The sequence below is a fragment of the Meleagris gallopavo genome, chromosome 15, assembly GCF_905368555.1.
Source record: "Meleagris gallopavo chromosome 15, MGAL_WU_HG_1.1, whole genome shotgun sequence".
Classification (NCBI taxonomy): Eukaryota; Metazoa; Chordata; class Aves; order Galliformes; family Phasianidae; genus Meleagris; species Meleagris gallopavo.
This window is the reverse complement of record NC_139418.1, coordinates 6,653,473-6,672,332: the sequence shown is the minus strand read 5'-3', so window position 1 is coordinate 6,672,332 and position 18,860 is coordinate 6,653,473. Positions and strand designations below refer to the sequence as shown.

Sequence of the window (18,860 nt, the reverse complement as noted above, 5' to 3'; positions counted from 1 at the left end):
AAAAATTTGAATTTTTAAGAACTAGAGAGAATTCGAATCTCATCTGGATTCAGTAGGATTTAAGTATGTATCTCCAGTCCAGATACTTACAGCACTGAATTAATACACAGCAAGATGCAATTCTGTCAGCTCTAGAAAAGTAACAGATGGTTTTCATATATTCTAGAAATCTGAACACCTCAAACAATGGCTTGTTTGGGTCTGGGAACATTTTGTTTTATGTGTGGGTAAATCGTCACAGAAACCAATCAGTGACTAAGACCTTTCAATTCTGTAAAAATACTGTAGACATTTTTCAAAAGCATTCTTTCAAATGCCTCACAATGTGAATGGCCTTCCTTTGTCTTTTTTATGGGATTAATTCAAAGACAGCTTACCTTGAGTACTGACAGCAATGAACTTATCACTACAGCTGCTCTATTCCATTAAACTCCCATTTACCTGTTCATTCTTTTTTTAAAGGAGCAAACAAAATGATAAAAGAAAACAGCATTAGCTGTGATCTCCTCCTCACTGAAAATGAGACCTCTGGCCATGTTAACAGTAAAAGAGAGAGAGAACAAGGATGTTTCTATTACTTATTTATGAGGAAAAGAAAATAAATTCTGCTGCTGTGGTTGTTCCTCATTAACAATTTATGCAGTTTATACACTCATTACATGTAGCACAAAGGTGATATTCCTCTGGTAATATTTCTTTCATACAAAAATTAGTTTTATTCATACAAGGGTTGCTATATTAACACAGCTGTAGAAGTCAGTTATGCCATTCTAGTGTTTGTATAAATCAAACGGAAAATAATCACAGAAATTTTTACAACTCAGTTTTCCACGGGCAGACTTGGAGATGCTGCTCATTTCCAATCTGAGGTGACAGTGCCCTCCTGTGGCATGATTCTTTTTTTTTTCCTATGTATAGTCCGTCCAGTGACAGGATCTAAGCAGAGTTTTCCATATGTAACAACTCATTTATGTACTCGTTTATAACAGTTAAATGACAAAACCTTCCATTTCTATCTATATTTCTATCTGTATGTTTTTGCAAATAAATCTTCTATTTGGTTTCTTTTTAAGATTAGGAGAAAAAAAGAAAATCAACAGTGGAAATCTGGGCAGCTGGTGTATGTCTGGGTCTGTATGCACCATGTGGATGCTGTTGGCTGCACAAACAAAATTGTGCCTGTTAGTTACTGTATAAACAGTGACTTATGTTAAATCCCAGTGGCTAGTCATTTGAGCAGTCCTTGAAGAACAAATGATGGCCTGTAGGGATAATTCTGGGGGAATTTGGCTCATATATTACCATTGCTTTCTTCAATATTATGTAGCTACTTGACAGAATTTTTTCTGCCAGATACTGATTCATCATTATTATTCTGCTATGGAATATATTTTCTCCACAGATTTTTGTATTTCAAGCATGAAAAGTACAAAATCATAAATAATACCAAGACTTACTAAAGCGCTCGTGGATTTTCACACTGCTATACCTAATGAAAATATTCAAGGTAACCAAAATACCAAATTCATGTTCAGTCCCTGTGCTACAATACTCCAGTTCTTGGGGGATAATTGCTCTTACACTATGGAGTCGGCACAAAGTGAAGAGCACTTACTCTGTATACTTCATCACTTACAGAATTTCTGGAGATTTTAGGTATTATCCTGTCTGAAGGAACAAAGAAAGTATGAGGAGAACAGAGACATCTCATTGTGTGAGCATCTCTCTCTTTTTTATCTCTTTTTGCTGCATCCTGCAGAGCAGGGTGTGGTTTGGTAAGCAGCAGAGGCAGCATGAAGCTTATCAGAATCAAGTCTTAGCAAAAACTCTGAAACAACTGCCTACGTCTACAGACACACTTTAACTGTTAGGTTAAAAAGATTTCCACAGAAATGCCATCATATAAAAAGGCCAGACCTTCACTTAATTGAATTTTCTTGCTAGAAACTCTGTATATTTATAACAGGAGTGACACACTGAATTTTACCCATTCCAAAACTATCTATGGGAATGAACTGAAATGATACATATGGTTAACTCGATCAAATTGCTAACATAACATTTTTGAAGCTCTGCTGAACTTCTTTTTATAATTTAAACTTATCTTTTAAAACAACAGAAAATGGGATCCTATAATAATAGTAAGAGTGAGGTAATCTGAGCTGTAAGTTTTGCTACCTGAACTATAATTAAGACACCAATTTCCTGTGATGTTAGAAAGCTGTTTTTTTCTCTAGCATTTGTACTAGCTTCCAAATAGGTTTAGAGAACAAATTAGAGTCTTGTTGCCCCAGCACCTCATACATTGCACAGTCACTTAAACATGCATTACTAATAGGCATAATTTCCCCCTCACTTTGCACAGGTATAACCGATTCCACAAGCGGGATGTGTGAAGGATCACACCCACTGCGCTGATTAAATCAGCTAAGTGCAATGTACATCTCCCCCTGGCTACACTTCCTGGCACAACTAATTCCTTCTATTGAACCTTTGGGAATTAGGCCAGGACGTATGCACAGATGGTTCCTCAAATCAGGAATTCACTTCCCCTTATGTCTAACAGAGACAGAATCTGAGTACTCAGATTGCTATATTACACAAGTACATGGAAGGAAAAGATTCAAGTTCCCACTCCAAGCGTTGAGTCTGTGTATATTAGAATGGCATAGGACTGTTTGGAAAAAAAATCCTCTTGTAAGGACTTACAGAAGTCATGATCATCAGACACTGATGGAATATTGATCTCCATTACAAAATATTTCTTGCTCTATAGATGTGAATTTAATCCCACACATTTTCTCTATATGTAACAAGGATTTTTGCCACCAAGAGAAATCCCCAACTTCCAATTAGAAGTAGCATCATGAAGAGGCTGTGCTTGAAGTCCTGCCTCACGTCTCCGAGTCTTCAGAAAATGAACAATGGGAATATGCACTTAGTAGAAAATGTGATATGAGTATTTTATACATGAATATAAGCATGATCTGAAGAACACTTTCCCAAGAGACTGCATTCTGGTTAAAAATTCAAATAGATGTTGCTGAAGAAACTGTCAAACTGATTATCATATCTGTAGAGTACATCTAGCTATCTATATATACTGACATGGAGGAATAGAAGATATATACATATTCATAAGATGGAGGGGAGAGAGAAATGATGTGCAAATATATTAAGAATGACTTGTGCCCTTCAATGTAAGAGGATTATTTTTGCCAGAGAAATACTGTATTTCTTTACAAGTAAAAAACACTAGGTATTTTCTAGGCATATATAATAATATATATAAACCATAGAAAGGGTAGGATCTCTACCTGTAATATCTCTAGTGAAAGGCTAAAATAATCCAACATTATCTAAATATAATGCCAAACGTTAAGTATGTAGGTAAGCTGTGCCACAGAGAAGCTGCCAGGTTACATTATCATTCATTTCCAAAAAAGTCCCAAAGTATATCAGTCTTCCCAACAGCAATCTGGCAGTCTGAGAATCTCTGTAGCCGCAGTATGCAACATTGGATAGACAAGAATCAGAGTTCAGGGAACAAGGATGAGGTAATAATGAAAAAAAAAATAACAATTTACCAAGTGAGAACTAGTGAATAACACTGTGCTAAGTATCAATTCTGGTCATTTTTTACTAAAATAGTGTCTTAGCTTGACAGCTTCATGCAGGCATCACACCAGGAGTGAAAATCACCTCAGGCACAGAGATAATCTGAAAATAACAAAGTGGTTAAGCTGGCCCCAGCTGAAGAGCAGAGAAGACCATGAATAAAGTCAGAAATAAAACAAATATGGATAAAAACAGCACCCAGGCAAGATTCCATTTTAAGAGGTTATGGTTTTAAGTCATGAAAAGTGGGATTAAAGCAAAGTACTGCCAAGTCCATGCCTCACAGAGGACTTAATATGCTTTACCTTTTGCATGTACATTTTTTGACAAATGGTATTAGGTCCTAAATTGTACATCTTTGGTCTTGCATTACTTTGTATGCTTCTATAGCATTACGTATTTGATTATTTCCAGACTACTTGCCTTATTTTAAAGCACACATCTCGAAGACCTGCTGTTATACCATTACCTTGTGTACTTCACAGCATTACATATATAGGCAACATTTAGCACCGTGCTTCTTTGGGGCAATCTTGCTTTCCTTACTGCTTTATTTATAATTATTCATATTACTCAAAGGCTGAAGAAAATATTCAGTACATTACAGAATTATTGGCTTGCCTTGTCACACAGCCTTTCCTGTCATATACTGGTAAAAAATCATCAGTACATCCCACTTCCCAAAATCCCAACCAAGCAAGATAAGGAATAAAAATTTGTCTCTGTGGTTTTAATGTTATTTCTTTCTCTAGTAAGATTCTCTGAAGTGGTAGAATTTACTCCACAGCACAACAACATTTACAGCACCAGTAAGTTTTCACATTAGAAAGCAACACATAATTTAAAAGAATTTACAAACACTTAAACAGTTCTTCAGACTGGAAAGCTCCATGCTGCTGGGCAAGTTATGTCAGATATTCAAGTCTTGACTTCCTCTGATTTAACTGCTCAGTTTGTAAAAACCTTAAAGCTTGTTAAGTAAATAGGGGTTTATTTAGTTGAGCTTTCTGAAGAATGTTTCAGATTCTACAAAGTGTGAAAATAAGGTCTGCCAAAACAGTGCTGTGGGCTTTGCTATAAGTATCAGAAACTGACAAAAAACATTTCCATTAAATATTGTTCTGGAGTGGCTAGAATTTTTTACTTACAGATGCATTAGGAAAGACAGGCTTTGCATGGTGAAAAGTCCAATAACATTTGTGGGAAATGAACATAATCTAGAACAATTACATCACTTTTTAATTTTGAGAACACACTAGCAGAAATATGCTATTTCTAAATTTGTTAAAAAGGTCAGTATTAAAAAAAAAAAAAAAAAAAGCAGAAGGAATTGTGTTAAATTATATATAAAATTCTTACACTTGGATTGTCTCCAGTAGCAAAAGCTTTGTGTTTTGGACACTGCTGTCGCTCTGTGTAAATGGACTGTCCTCAGAGTGTGTCATTGAGATGACAGAGATTTCGAAGTAATAACTCACGGTTGCGGAATGGACCAAGGCCTTCACATGTTAGCTAGCATTTTAAAAGCGCATATGCATTACATATTCAACAAAATATGTGTTTAATTTAAATAAATGCATAAATTGTAAAAACATTAGTACAACAGTTCACTATTCAAAAAACACTACTTCCATCAAAATAAAAATCTAAATAAATCTCACTGGAGACCAGATAATCTACACCAGGTTTCCTAGGGAAAACAGTAAAATAGTATTTGTGAAAACCATCTAAAAAATTGAAAGATTGGAGTCGCGTCCTCTCTCTGGTATAAATGCATTCTGTGTGTTATTCACACCACTTGGTGCAGTTGCACACACGGTTATTGAAGAAGGAGTCTCTGTATGAAGTTTCTGCAGCACACTCCAATCTGGGTCAGCTGGACTTACTGTTCATTTTTTCAGTGCTGGTGCTGAGTTGTGGATTTGGCTCTAACACCTTTGAGCAGTAGTGCTGGCTTCTGCACTAGATTGTGATATTTTCTGTTGAGTAAAAGATCCTACAAAGCAAGAGTGTAAAACCAACAAAACAGGCAAACAGATGTGCCCAACTACAAGACAAACATTATGGGCAAAATATATGAAAGAAGTAGTTAGCTCGGATCTGATATATCCGCTCAGATACTCCCCAGGATGGTCTACTGCAGCTGGAATTTAAAAAGAAGCAAGAGCAGAGAAAAAACAACCAAATTTTATTCCGGTTCTGAGCTAATCTTTTCTAACTTCTTATGTTGTCACATACTTTTGGCTTTATATTTCCCATCTCTTCTCTCTGGTAATTTGTTGATTCACTAAAGCAATACAATAACATTGAACATGAAGACAGCCTTTTTTCTGAGACTGTTCGCTTTGAAGTAACACAAGTGCAGCTTTAAGTGATCTCTACAATAATACAGAAGAGGAAAATAGGAAAAAAATAAGTGGTTCTGAAAAACCTATGTTCAGAAATTGGTTGCCCAAACTGATAAAATAGATACTTTCCAAGAAGTCAGTAGATGTACTACAGAGATGAAGAATGAGACTGGCTCCAGTTCTAGTGCTGCTGGTCAATGTCTTGCTTAGCGCACAACACACACATACAAGGCAAGTTTATCTGTGAATTAATGGGATAATCAGACAACATCTACTTGTTAAAACTGGTTGCTCATGCTCAACCAGATCTTCTTGTAAATCCCAAATACACAAGTTGCTTTTTTTAAGTTCCTAGTTTCCTTATAACGCAGTGAAATTAAAAACCAATTAATCCCAGTTAAACAGACGTTCATATTGGAGGGAAAAAATAACAACAACAAGAAAGCCACACCAGCTGAAAAATTAACTCTGAAGTTTCTTCTGTGACTAAGTTCAAAGGGATTATTATGGGGGAAATTAACATTTTCATTACATCTGAAAACAGAACTTTCTCTGTTAAGGAGCAATACTGATCTAAGCAGAATACACATTAGCCGTAGAGGGGAAAACCATCAGGGAAAGCACCTCACTCTGGATTTGCAAACCTTCTTCCATTTGTGTTTGGGAATTATCTCTGGACTGCATTTCATAGAATTGCAATGAAGTCTTTTGCAGCCTGGGATTTTGCAGTTCTTTTGCAATCAAGATTTCCCAGGAGTGCTGTAATCTGAAGCAAAGATGAGATCCAGGGTTTTTTTTTTTAGCTTAGAAGAAATACATCAAAATCCGGAGCTTTGCTTTATTCCTGAATCCTGAAGAGAAATATCTATGCATCTGCAAGATGTGATGAATGAAGTGGTAAATTAGAAGCCTACTGTGCTATGCAAAAGAGATTACCCTTGAAATCTGAAGTTCAAGTTACATAAGTGAACATGCCTGACTTTCATATGTACTACAGACATAGAATAGGAAAGTCCTAGCAACATCTAGAAATTCTATGACCTTATTTAACATATTATTCTACTTCAGTATCTTTTTATTTTACAGGAGACTATGTAGTCATGTCTGTTTACTTTAACCTGAGCAGGAGAATGGGTTATTTCACTATTCAGACCTACATTCCCTGCACACTTATTGTTGTGTTATCCTGGGTCTCCTTCTGGATTAACAAGGATGCAGTTCCAGCCAGAACATCACTGGGTGAGTTGCTTTACTTTTCCTGCTTTTATTCAGCATTATGATGTTAAACTGACACCAGTTTCTAAATGCAAGAGGGGAGAATTTAGAATAGTGTAATCACTTCCAAGGAGTAACAGCACATAGACCATATTTCTCTCCCGTTTTACCATGTCACAACCTAACTAGGAGTTCTGGAGATCATCTCCAATAAAAGCTTTTCCATCTTTCCTGATTATCTTTTGTGATTTTTTTTTAAATAAACATCAAAAAGAGTGAAATAAATACCATGAATGAAACAATGTCTCTGGCTGTGTCACACAGTGGTAAAAAATGAAGAATGCAGTACCAGCCTTCAGCTTGAGGCTCCAAAGGTCAAATATGTCCTTCAGACCAAAAAATCAACTGAATTTGCCTATATCTAAAAGATGAAATGCAATTAATCTGAATTAGCGCTTTCTACACAGTTAGCAGCTCTGACACAAATGAAGGAGCCACCGAGTTCAGCCTGCTTGCACAAACCAGCTGTATCTGTAAGAACTAGCAGAGCAGAAACCCAACTGAGGAGATAAAAAATACTGTTATCTACTTCTGAATTAAATCTGTGCTACTAAGAATCATTTTAGTTTTTCCTTCTGCATTTTCATTTCCTCACAGAACTATAGAGCACTGCAGGGAGGGACAGCATTTTCATTACGGATTTCCCTTGAAAGAAATACAGCAATAGAGGACCAACAGCCCCAACACATAGTGCTTTAAGTGTTTTATTGCTTTTTTTTTTTCACTCTCTCTTAAAGCAAGGCTATAAAATGTGCTTTAAACTATAAAATGAATAAAGGCATTCAGCTGTTATTTTTGTTTTTGCTTAGATGTACAATGCAGACCCGTCTCTCTGCTGAAAACTTGGCTATTCATACCTCTAAGATAAAATCAGTGGTATGAAATACGCCATAAAAATATGATGAATTTTAACCGTTCTGATGCATTTTTAATGTTATTTACATCACAGGACAGGGAATAATGGTCTGAAAGGAGAAGAGAAGGTGAGGCATGTCCTAGTACTTCTCAGTTAGGAGCTACAGTCACTTCTGAAGATCAGAGGAGGCACTGCTGAGAGAAATCTGACCTCACATTATGACAATTGTAAACAGTCTTGAGAGACTTTCTTCCAGCTTTATTTGCAAGAAATCACTTAAATAAGCAGCAACAGACAATTTGTGTGGGAATTTGGGGCTAGTATCTTTTGCTTATAACTAGAATGCATTAAAAATGAGAGGAAACAAAGGCTCATTTACATGGCATAATTACAAATAAACACTCTTTTTTGACCTGAATTTTCATCTGGATTACAGGCTTCCTTAAGAATTTTTATAATTTCTAAATCATATAATGGCTGCAAATGCATTTCTTACTGGCATTGTTGTCGTTACTGATATGAATTCCATAAATGACACATGCTCAACAGCATGGAAAGTTTTATATTGGCCTCTAGAGAACTTCAAAGAATGGATTAAAGTGACAGGTATATATTTTTCTCCACCTGACCTCTCACTGTGTTACAAGAAGTTCTTTTCTCTATCAGTTTCAGGATTTGAGAACATAAACCCTAAAACTGCATTACTCAATTAAAAATGAATAATGGATGCCTAAAAATGAAACTATAAAGCAACAAAGCTGAATTAAATACATTTTTTAAAATTAGAATCTATCAGCAGGGCAACACTTGCAATGACTATGCAAAACTGATTCACACTCCCTATTCATCCTTGAAGCTCTCACCGAATCCACATTTCACTGCTTGGGATGGGCTGATATTTTTGCTGTCTGTCAGAACTGCTGGCATCCTTCAGAAACAGTCAGAGAGAGAAATGGCAACATGACTTTGTTACATGAAGTTATAACATTTCTGATGTTTTCTGTCTGTCTACCAGGTATTACAACTGTCCTGACAATGACCACCCTAAGTACTATTGCTCGTAAATCTCTTCCAAAAGTCTCTTATGTGACAGCAATGGATCTGTTTGTGTCAGTCTGCTTTATTTTTGTTTTCTCTGCACTGGTGGAATATGGAACTTTGCACTACTTTGTCAGCAACAGAAAGCCAAGCAAGGATAAAGACAAAAAGAAGAAAAATCCAGTATGTATCTTTTTACCAGTAAGGTATAAAATTAAATTACATTATCTGAGGGAATACTTATACCTCTCTTTATGCCTTCACTCTCATTTGAAAGTTTGCTATTACACATCTACTCTTCTTCTGTATTCATGGGAATAGAATCATTTACCTCGATAAAGAACTCATATATCACAGTTGTCTAGACAGCAGAGAAACAAATTTCTTAAAACAAGGACCCTTTTTGCCAAATTGTTCTACAAATAACTATCAATGAAATTGTTATTTATTTTATAGATAGAGCTTTTACTACGACCTTAATGGAAGAACTCTCAGTTTCTCTGTTTTAGCTTTAGCAATATTCTCTGCCGTTAACTTATATATGTATTATTGGCATGATTCTGCTTTATGTAACATTATGTTCAAACTATGGACTGTGATTTCTTTCTAATTCCTCTGTAAGCATCTGTTTCCTTTTCATTGTTTCCTTATCTTCTTTTTCTTGTATTTTCTCTCTCTGTTATCTATTTCTCTCCTTTTGAAAGTGATTTATCAGCACTTGGCAATGTTACTTATGGATGCATGCTACACAATAATAAATAATGTATATAATAACCACAGTAAAAAGAAAAGTCCCAGGAATACCCTTAGTAAATTTCTAAGAGTATGCTCAGGTAGGGAAAAAATATTGTCTTATTTTGTCCAGGACAGATTTCTTGCCTTTTGCTGCTGATTGAGAAGTGTGTTGTCTAGAAACTGTGAGGTGATAGGAATTAGTGTAGAATACTACAGGGAACAAAAGCAGCCAAATCTTCTTCAAAGAAAAATCAAATATGCAATCTGCAAGACACAAGTGTTTTACATTAGTTAAGAATATTTCCAAATCCAATTCAGGCATCTAGGAAATAATGAAAGTGTCTGGATTTGCTCTGCTAAAATCCTTAAGATATTCTCCCTTAGTTATAACACAGCAAGAAAGAAAAAATAGTAAAATGTATACATTAAAGTAGTTTTCATTACACTTACTTGTCATAATTTCATTTTTAAAGCTTGATGAGAAATACATTCTTAAAATTGCAGATATACACTGCAGTGGATAAAGAACCAGCTAAACATCCATAAGACTGCACAGGGAGAATTTTCACATTACTTTAGGTATGGTAAATTTGGATTTCATCATAGGCACGTTTAGATCAAAAAACACTTTTGGATGGTGACACATCTGTCTGTCTTGGGCTGAAATAAACAGCTGCTTATGCGAACCTGTGTCACAGACAATTAAGAGAGCAAAGATTAACTATCTCAGATCTATTTACCTCGCTTAGAGATTAGTTGCTCTTTACACTATTTATCTGGGACAATCCTGGGACAAACAGTTCTCCAAATCTAAACCCAAAGTCTAGAAAACTTAAAAGTAGAGTCTTCAGTACTCAGTATTCAGGTAGCTTTTTCTAAAATTTGCTTTCATAAACTCTGAATTGTCTCTTCTTTCAAAGCAGTTCAACATAAAAGACTGGAATACCTTGAGAATATGAAAAGATCTAAATGGAGTTTGATACACTTTGTCTTTGGTCTGGATGTAGTTACAAGTCAGAGATAAGATAAAGATGTCTGGTTTCATAGCATAGATACTTGTCTAAATGGCTGTTACCCCAAGCTTTCTATAAATTTAGTTCTTTTTGACTTACTATGTTTTAGAAATATATTTTTAATTTACATTATTTTTTTTCTCTTTTTTTTTTTTTTTTTTTTTTTTTTTCTTTCTTTAATTTAAACCAAAACCCTCTGATTCTCTTTTCTGTCTACAAAATGAAAGCTTCTTCGGATGTTTTCCTTCAAGGTATAATGTTTTTTGGAATGGAAATTCACTGCATGCGACTGCTGAATTTAACTATTAGAGCTTATATGAGAGTGCTGTTGTTTGTTTGTTTTCTTAAATTAGACATCTAAGCATTCTACTCTAGGTAACTTCCTAATTAAGTAGAATGTTTATGCTTCTCTAAATAATACGTTGAGTTGATTCAGCAGCCCAATTATTAATTCACTATGATTTTGAACTTATGCTAAGTTCATGAATGACCAACATCATTGGATCGCATGAATTAAGAGAGTTTCTGTTCAGAATATTTCTGCTTCTCTCTTTGTTAATTACCCATGGGATCCAATGCCACCAGCTACACCAGAAACCGCAATACACCCTTTTAGAACTCAGATCTGATCCCTCAGTTTATGACTTAACTTCAAATGATAAAACTAAATTTGTTTTGATATTGACATGAACAAAATTCAGTGTCATCATCAATCACTCAAATGTTGTTCCTTATGCAAAAAAAAAAAGTCAGAGTTTTGAAAGGGTTTAAGATGCACATATTTTTTAATGCTGACACTTGACCAACATTCTTAGCAAGTTGGCAAATAAATCTAACTATGTAATATCTAAATAACTAAATCTTATCTTCATTCAGAAATGCAGAGATTTTGTCCAAAACAAAGAACCACCTTAAAATGAAAGCCAAGAATTATACATGCTCATGGAATTAAACTGTAATTATTTGACCACAATCTGCAGGAAATTTTAAGACTCATCATACTAGTGTTCACCAGTGCTTAACTGCATTTTAGATGCATAACTCATTCAAGTCACTCGAATAAATGTCTGCCTGCCATATGAAATTGGGTACATGATGAATCTTCCAGTTGGTGAACACTAATAGATGGTGAACTGCATATATTCAAATTAACTATTGGAGAGCCTTACCAAGATTTTCATAACCTTACTAAAAATACTTTAATTGTGCCTTTTTTCCATATATATTTATTTGCACAATTATCACAAATAATCCTGCATTTCCAACTGATTATTTTCGTTCCACCCATATGCAACACCCAAATTGCCTTCATATATCAGGCAGTTACATGAAGTATAAAACAGAAACAATTCCAAATATCATCAGTTATATTTCTGTTTCCTTTAACCTCTATGGTTTACTTAGTCTGGCATTAAAGCTAACTGTCCTCAGCTGTCAACTTGATCTTGATTTGTGCTGCTTTCTTGTAAAGTTAGTGTATGATGCAACTGGTTTAAGCTGATTTTTAAGTTCAAGGTAATATTACCAGTCTCCCACGTACCCCCGTAGAACCATCATTCACATGTTGACCAATAATTTCTGTTTCCTGTTGGTCTGGTGATAATAACAGAGTGTCTCCCTCCTGCCATCTTTTTCTTTTCTGCCATTCCATCCTAGGCACCCACAATTGACATCCGACCTCGATCAGCTACTATTCAAATGAACAATGCTACACACCTCCAAGAAAGGGATGAAGAATACGGGTATGAATGTCTCGATGGCAAGGACTGTGCTAGTTTTTTTTGCTGCTTTGAGGATTGTCGAACAGGAGCATGGAGGCATGGAAGAATACATATCCGCATTGCCAAAATGGACTCCTATGCCCGCATCTTCTTCCCCACTGCCTTCTGTTTGTTTAACTTGGTGTACTGGGTATCATATCTTTACCTTTAAAAGCAGGAGATCAGTGATATGAGCCTTACTCACTGAATTTCTTAGAGAGATGGTTTCCAAATTCCACTTGAAGTATTGATGACGCGCTTTATAGTGGTCTGAATTCTTTAGTGCCATAACCCAGTAAATACCAATTATATCATTTATCCAAAAATTGCCATCAGGTTATTGTGAATTAATTGTCCATTCAACATATTAAAATATCTCAAAATAAAAATCTCATAAACAGGTAATATTCAGCTATACCTGATGGAATAAGGAAAATCAGGGCAGACAGGGCAAGGGGAGCATGGCAACATCACTTACTAGTTGGCGCTGCCATTTAAAACAGGAGTGACAGAGAGCAGAATTCCCAGGTAAAGTACTGTACAGTTTGTTAACATTGGCTATAATTATGTTATAGCTTTATTCTTTGTGGGCTTTTCTTTTTGGAAGAGTCATCTCTCACTTTGAATATGTATTAAATAAGCTAGGAAAATAACTTTTACTCCCATCCAGATAAAAGTAGACCTTTCCCTTTGCCATCCCTTTAAGAGCACATGTACAATTGCTGTAAATATTTCAATACCTTGTAGTACATAAAGTCTAGTGCATGCATCTTTTGGGGGCCAAAATAAATGATACAAAAGGTACCATAAAGTATTGTCTTTTATTTTGTGTCTCTGGCTGTGCTATTGTAATTGAAATGTGAATAAAAATCATATTTTTTTCCTTGAAAAATGCCCCCTTTCCCTCATGCATGGAAGATCCAAGCAGACAGCACTTTCATGTAAGACATTAGAGAAGCCTTAAGGATTCAAATAAATAACATGTAGACAAATCTGTATGGCCAATATAATAGCTCATAAAGTATACTGTACACGTCTGCTGCAGTTGTAGCCTTCATTTTCCATCGATAATGTTGCTATATTTCAAATGAATTTCCAGTAATTATACATTGCAAGATCAGCTTCTGAATTTAATCCACGTGTTTCCATTGTTCTTCTCCCATGCTGAACTATTATATTCACACAAGGCTTTTTTTTTTCTTTTCTTTTCCCCGTCCTTTAGTCCAGTCCAACAGGTTTTATTCTAGATATTATTTTTACTTAAGAACTTCATTTTGAAATATTTGTATTGTGTATACGCATACAGATCTCTGCCCATTCATGTCCTTGATCAGCAATAGTTGTTGCCAGTGCTGCTTTTCACTCCGTAAGTACCTTTACTAAAGAAACCCTTAAACCATAGCTAGCACACAGATATATATCCTTGAAAACAGAAGAGAACAAAGAGTGTCTTGGCTACTGAATCATACGTACGCAGTTTATATGTATTCAAAACCTTCAGCCCTCCTGGGTGAATCCTGAAACCCACTTACCAGTTTTCAGCACCTAATGATGCTCTATTATGCAACCTTAAGCACATGTACATATGACTGACTTTTTTTTTTTATTGTCAAAGATGTAAAATGTCAACTCCTGAAAAGTGGGTTTGCAGACTGAAATGGGAGATATTTAATTATCATTACAGAATTAACTAATAGCTGAAATGGAGGAAAATGAAAGTTTTCCAATGTTTGTATAGTTTTGGAAATAAAAAAATGTATAAAAAAAGGAATAACTCAATCATCAATTGCTTCTTGTCCAATGTATTTGAAAATCTTTTAATAAAGGAATTGCACACACCTGTGGACTTTTTCCAATAAAACTGCTGCACTCAGCTCCAGAGTTTTCTTTTCATTAGTTTGTTAAAAGCACACATCAAGGACCAGACTCGGCTCTAAGAAGTTCGAGTCATCAGCTGTCTAAATATAAAGTGACAATAATCCTCGTAACCCTCTGCATTGTCTCATTTTGCAGTCAAATGGCCTATTCACATTTTCATGGTTGGAGACTAAGTCCTGAAAAGCATTTTGAAGATTACCTTATTCTATTAAAAACAAACAAACAAACAAAAAAACCTCTGAGCTAGAATTATCATTATGAAAAGAGAGAGAACTTTTCCTTCTTTATTTTGAGCAGAGTATCTCTACTCCCTGAATGGATTCCAATCATCTTTCACAAGGAAAAGCATATCAGCTGCCACCAGACAGATCGCTGACTAATTATTTTCTGCAGTGGTCAGTGACTTAGCAGCTTCCTGTTAGCAGCTTTCATTTAATGAATGGCTGGCGTCAAACATTTATGAATTCAATTTTTACCTGGATCTTTTCCCTTCTCCCAAATAGTCATTATAAAGATCATTATGAGTCTCAGCCTAAATCAGACCTTTAATTCCCTCAGGCCAAGTGGATTTCAGTTAACATACTTAGATTGTTTTTCCGTCAAGGTCACTGAAATGAAGGATTCAGATGTTCAGAACCCATTACTCTAGCTTGACCATCAGGCTGAACATGCCTATGGAAGGCCAATGGCACAACCAAATTGCAGGCACTAATGAGGATCGAACGATCAGGTTGCTTGTGCAGCAAGGTCTCTTTCCCCCAGCAGGACAGCAGTTGAGCTCAAAAATCACAATATCCCCAATGAAATAAAGCACAGCATACAAAAAGAAGCCAACTCTGCAGCTCAGGATTTGAGTGACATTTTCTAACCATGTATCATTACTGAAAGGAAAGCAAACAAGCCCTTCCTCAACTGTAACCAAATACCTCAGGTTCTACCACTCTTATTTAGGAGATTTGTAATTTCCTCTAAAAGGGGATGCATGAGTCTGAAAAAGACATTTCATGCTGAAACATGTAATTACAGCGAGGAAGTGCACGATGCAGTGCTGACTGAGCAAGAAGCACAATGTTCCTCAGAACAGAGACAGCATTAGCTATACTGCCTAGAATCAAACTATGACTTTTGTATTGTGGTTAGACTGCCATCACAGCAAATAAAATAATGAGAAAAATGCTCTTTGGGTGTGAGGAGGGTTGTTATTCAGAAGAAAACTGCTCAGAAACCTAGCTATGTAAATATATTTGTACATATTTATGTATATAATATTTATATATATTTCACACAACTTAACCTTCCCAGCTGCATTTTAGGGAAGAAACACTCCTGACTCATCACACTTATTAAAATGTGTTCAAGTTCATCATACTGCAGACTGCGACAGCTGCTCTGGTATGTGTCTCTGGATGTTCAGATAGTTGTTAAATTTCAGTCAAGTACATGTTAGCAGTGCAATTATTTATTTGCTATTTGTGTTGCAAGTATGCGTATTGTCCTGATCAAGACAACACATTTTTATCCCAGAAGTCATGTCAAATATGCATATCAACAGAGAATACACTCAAGGCTTATAAATGTATAAAATTAATATCATCTCTCAAGTTTGCATGACTTCTATATAACCTCCTATCATCAAAATTCGGCAATCAGAAAAATGAGAACAGAACTTAAATAGCCAATACTGAAGACTTTTAGCCTCTGCGCCTCTCACAGCTGTAATTTTTCACTTACCATGTTCTCCCAGAGCTGTGCCTCAAAGGACTGTTCAAATGTATTATGTGTAACAGTTACAATGGCACATCTATAGTAATAAAAGTTTTGCATATACTGAAAGTCTAGATATTTAGAACTCCTTCCCACCATGCCCCAAAGTCCTCCAGTCTAAAAGCATAGATCAGTAAAGAAAAAAAGGAATGGTTATATAATACTCAAGTAAATGAATGTTGTGAGTAATGTAATAAGAAAGCTTTGTTAACTGCATACGTTTCAGTAGCTGGTATCACTGTACATAAAACCAATAAAAGAATGGGAAAAACCAGTTTTAGATGATCTGTTTTGACATTAAGGCTGGGTTCTGTAGGATCACAAGAGAGAAGAGCTGTAATCTGGGAGTGGAAAAAGAAGAAGCATAGACTTTTTCTGGTTTGATGAAGAAAAGGCGGACTAGAGCAGACAGAGTTTGTGAGAGAAGCTGGTAGTTGAGGAATGAAATTAAAGCATGATAACGACAAAAGCTGAAATCAATATTGAGCTAATGTGCTTTACCCTGCCTGCAGCTGAGAAGTGAATTAGAGAAAAAACAAAGAATTTGCTGAATTATGGAAAAATTGTATACATTAATGGACTAAATAGGCAATTGAAAGCAACAAGCTAAGAAGAGGAGATAAGAAGCAATACTATCCACAGGAGAAAGTGATTGTCAACGTCAGAACCACAGAGGGTGCAGGTCTCTGAACCAACTAGAGCACGGTTTGGGTTCAGGCTTTCTCTACATAGATGAGGAACCAGATTTTGATGACGCTATGGGAGAAAGTTCATGTTATTTAAAAATGAATAAGGATGTCCAATGTAAGGACGAAGGGAAAAAAAAGAAGCCTATTCATAGCAACTGGAAGAAAAAAAATGCCCATTCTAAAATAAGCTGAGGGATACATGGAAAATTGAATTCTTCCAAGTATGAACACGGGAAGAAAAATGCAAATAGAAAAGACCCATCAAGATGAAACTTAAAGCCCAGGGGAAAAAGTGACTTTTTAAAATGCAAGTGTTGTCTTTCATAAAAAAATTCAATTGCTTTGTAAAGAGAATTTAATTAAATCTTATGAAAAACTTCACAGGTAAATCATCTTATTAAACTCATGAGAGATCTATTGTTCCATTTCTAAAAATTAAAAGCCAGTGCACTTCTCTTACTTATTCAGAAGAATCCTACAGATGATAAGATTTGGAATTCCTATTTACACATCAGCATATTTTTCTTTTTAAATTCAAGATTCATAATGGAAAATATATCTGTTGAATATGAAAAAGAAAGTTCATGACCTTTAAAAGATGTTGAATAACAGACAAACTAAAAGCTTTGTTTATGTATCAGAAAGCCTCTTTGAATATTTCATTGAGGAATGTTGAATTAGTTCAGAAAAAAAAAAATACATTAAAAAAGTTTGCCTTTCTCATAGGAAAAATAAAAGGCGCAGTATGATGAGACTGGATATGATTTTCTCATTTAGACTTACATAAAATTCATATCCATTATCAAAATGAGAACAGGGAAAATAAGAAATGAAGAAACATTAGTATAAATTTAATTCAACTAGAATGAAAGATATTAGAAATATTGATCTTCCCACCAGACACATGGCTTGTGATACTAGCACAATGAAATCTGTTTCTGATGAGCTTCAAGTATTCCTGACATTTCTATTTTTCCCTAGATTTTTCAGGTATGTGCTATAAGCCTAACTATAGACTCCAATATTTTGCTTTGAGAAGCTTCACATTAAGTCACTCACAAAAAGATTCATTTCAGTATTTCCCTTCAGCCTTAAAGCAAAAGATTAAACTTACAATTTCAGCAATTCCAGATAGCTTTTCCTATTGTATAATCTCATAAAACTGTACGGATTTCACTGCTTTTTCTGTTTCTGAGATTCTTGTCTTATTTACATTATGGCTCCTAAACACACTGCCACAGTGAGATGTTATACAGAAAAAAAGCATTTTTCTTTTGCCCTCTCAGAACACTCACATGAATTTGATATCTTTCCTGCTTTCTCTGACAGCTCTCAATCACAGAATCACAGAATTCTAGGGGCTGGAAGGGACCTCCAGAGATGAGTGAGTCCAACCCCCTCCCAAAGCAGGCTCCCTAGACCAGGCTGCACAGGTAGGCATCCAGCTGGGTCTTGAACATCTCCAGAGAAGGAGACTCCACAACCTCTCTGTACAGACTGTTCCAGTGTTCCATCACCCTCACTGTGAAGAATCTTTCTTCTGTCCCACAAATCACTGTATTCACAGCTTCTTCCAGCTTTTTTTTCTCTGATTCTACTTCAATTCTGAAAAATTCTGGTAATTTGCAAACTATTGCTTTTAAAGAAACTCAAAGTGAAATTACACAGTTAATATACTCAATACTAAGAAGTTAGTAAGACAAACATACTGCTAAATTCAAGCTTGTCTTCACTTTGCTTGATTTCAGCAGAGCTGATGCCAGCTAGTGATAAGACTTTATAGACTGAATGTTGGTGCCCAGAGAATACACTCATTTTCACAGCCTACAAACCATGGTGGCACATCGCTGTGGCCTAAGCTCCCCACCAGAGCTGTACTCTCCCCA

At 35.5% G+C, this 18,860-nt stretch overlaps 1 protein-coding gene across 1 annotated transcript in view; it reads left to right on the top strand.

The window, feature by feature from the left end:
- GABRG2 (gamma-aminobutyric acid type A receptor subunit gamma2) overlaps positions 1-13,334 on the top strand; it is a 67,389-nt gene extending 54,055 nt beyond the window's left edge. The window contains exons 7-10 of the mRNA XM_003210277.5: positions 7,053-7,205; positions 9,113-9,318; positions 11,111-11,134; positions 12,540-13,334. Of these exons, the coding sequence (XP_003210325.1) occupies positions 7,053-7,205; positions 9,113-9,318; positions 11,111-11,134; positions 12,540-12,815 (659 nt within the window). The 3' untranslated portion in view covers positions 12,816-13,334. The remainder of the gene's footprint in view (positions 1-7,052; positions 7,206-9,112; positions 9,319-11,110; positions 11,135-12,539) is intronic.
- The last annotated feature ends 5,526 nt before the right edge of the window (positions 13,335-18,860 follow it).